The sequence below is a fragment of the Sinocyclocheilus rhinocerous genome, unplaced genomic scaffold (genome assembly GCF_001515625.1).
Source record: "Sinocyclocheilus rhinocerous isolate Xijiao unplaced genomic scaffold, SAMN03320098_v1.1 scaffold1457, whole genome shotgun sequence".
Taxonomy (NCBI): Eukaryota; Metazoa; Chordata; class Actinopteri; order Cypriniformes; family Cyprinidae; genus Sinocyclocheilus; species Sinocyclocheilus rhinocerous.
In genome coordinates, this window is record NW_015632100.1 from 117658 (window position 1) to 119929 (window position 2272).

At 47.0% G+C, this 2272-nt stretch overlaps 1 protein-coding gene across 1 annotated transcript in view; it reads left to right on the forward strand.

Annotated features, from left to right (window-relative positions):
- Positions 1-854: 854 nt before the first annotated feature.
- Positions 855-2272, forward strand: part of LOC107742190 (transcription factor Maf-like) — a 7383-nt gene continuing 5965 nt past the window's right edge. The window contains exon 1 of the mRNA XM_016555091.1: positions 855-2200. Within this exon, the coding sequence (XP_016410577.1) occupies positions 1227-2200 (974 nt within the window). The 5' untranslated portion in view covers positions 855-1226. The remainder of the gene's footprint in view (positions 2201-2272) is intronic.

A 2272-nucleotide genomic window follows, 5' to 3' on the forward strand; every position in this document is an offset into this window, starting at 1 on the left:
TTGAAACTGTAATGCCATATCCCAGTCATTCATATCTACATAAACGTGAATATGAAGTTTCACTTTCCAATAGGTCTGATTACATTATACAACAGCTGGGTATATCCCCCACCTCCCCCAACACACACACATACACACACACACACTTCTATTGTTTTAATACTGAGCAAGTTATAAATACTATAACATAACTACTAAAATAAAACTTTATTTACTTCATTTTTACAGTTTTTGCACATGTGGATGTAAAACACACACAATTACCTTTGGGAGGTTTTGTCAGATTTAACTCACTCCTGTACAAATTAGTAGAAATTTACACGCACACAGAATTCTCTTTTTATCCAAAAGGGGGCACTGTTGAGTTTCCAAAAAGCCCATTTATCCAAGAAGATACTTAACTTTAATTATTTACAAATACTGTTATTAATTTAAATTATTTAATTTTCATTCTAACAATAATAATGTTGTATTATAACTTAATTTAGCAATAATGATTATGTCGAAAAAATCAGTTAACCTCCTGACTTATCCTATAGCCTACTGCTAACTGCATAATATTAGAAAAAACCCTCCACACACACACACGTCTACACACTCGTGTTATACTAAAGTAATAGAATTTAACATTTTGAAAAGGGAATGAAGCAAGAGTTAAATTTTCGACCTCCATTCAGTTCTTTCCTCCTGCATTTCCAAAATGACAGTCAGCTGACGAGAAAAGTTTTCGTTTCCGAACCCATATGTTAACGAGCTCTGAGATTTAGCGACCCCATTGGCTTGCTCCGAACCTGACGTCACGGAAGCTATAAAACTCAGTAATGCTTTTAAACTGTACTGTAGTGTGTCGAGTTTAAAAACGCTCTCTCAGTTCGATCTGTGTCAGCAGCATTTAGCGCACTTCTTTTACGTTACACTCACCCGTTTGACCACGATGATGTCTGCTCATGAGGAGTCACCAAAGTGTTAAATGTTTGAAATCCAAGGCCGCCGAAATTCACTTGTAAAGAGAGGAGAAAGAGATCCGATGCATCTTTGCAATAGACTGTGCCAAGGAAGAGCTCATAATCTGGAGTTAGGAGCGCAGTGAAAAGTCCTGTGCAGTCTCTGTTTTCCTGCTAAAAGTAAAGCATTTTAACATCAGCAAGCTGGCTCACTCTCTCCCGACCCAGCCCGCTTTGACAGCTGCTCTTCACCCGCTCTGGAGGACGGTCAGCAGCAAGAGGATGGCATCAGAGCTGGCACTGAGCAGCTCCGACCTGCCCACCGGTCCCCTGGCCATGGAATATGTTAATGACTTCGATCTGATGAAGTTTGAGGTGAAGAAAGAGCCACTGGAGCCCGATCGCAGCATCAGCCAGTGCAGCCGCCTGATCGCCGGGGGCTCCCTGTCTTCCACCCCGATGAGCACGCCCTGCAGCTCGGTTCCCCCTTCCCCAAGCTTCTCGGCGCCCAGCCCTGGCTCCGGGAGCGAGCAGAAGGCGCACCTAGATGATTTCTACTGGATGACTGGTTATCAGCAGCAGCTCAACCCGGAGGCGTTGGGCTTCAGTCCCGAGGACGCGGTTGAAGCGCTGATCAACAGCACACATCAGCTCCAGAACTTCGACAGCTATGCTAGAGGGCAGCAATTCAGTAGCGCAGCCGGGGCGGGAGGCGCCATGGCCGGAGAGGAGATGGGATCCGCCGCCGCGGTGGTGTCCGCAGTCATTGCTGCCGCTGCAGCGCAGAACGGGGCACCTCACCACCACCACCACCATCATCACCACAGCCACCACCAGCAGCACCAAACTCCCGGGGTCCAGTCCAGCAACAACTCCTCTGCCACCTACCACCAGCACTCCCACCTGGATGACCGCTTCTCGGACGAGCAACTCGTTACCATGTCCGTGCGGGAGCTCAACCGGCAGCTGCGCGGCGTCAGCAAAGAGGAGATGATCCGACTCAAACAGAAGAGGAGAACCCTCAAAAACAGAGGCTATGCCCAGTCGTGCCGCTACAAGAGGGTCCAGCAGAGGCACGTATTGGAGGGCGAGAAGACACAGCTCATGCAGCAGGTGGACCACCTCAAACAAGAGATCTCCAGACTGGTGCGTGAGAGAGACGCGTACAAAGAGAAGTACGAGAAGCTCGTGAGCAGCGGCTTCCGAGAAAACTCGTCGAGCAGCGACAACAACCCCTCATCCCCGGAGTATTTCATGTGAGTTCCCTATAAAGCCTAAAAAAAAGAAATCAATACATTTTTTAAAGGTTTTTTTTTTTTTTTTTTTTT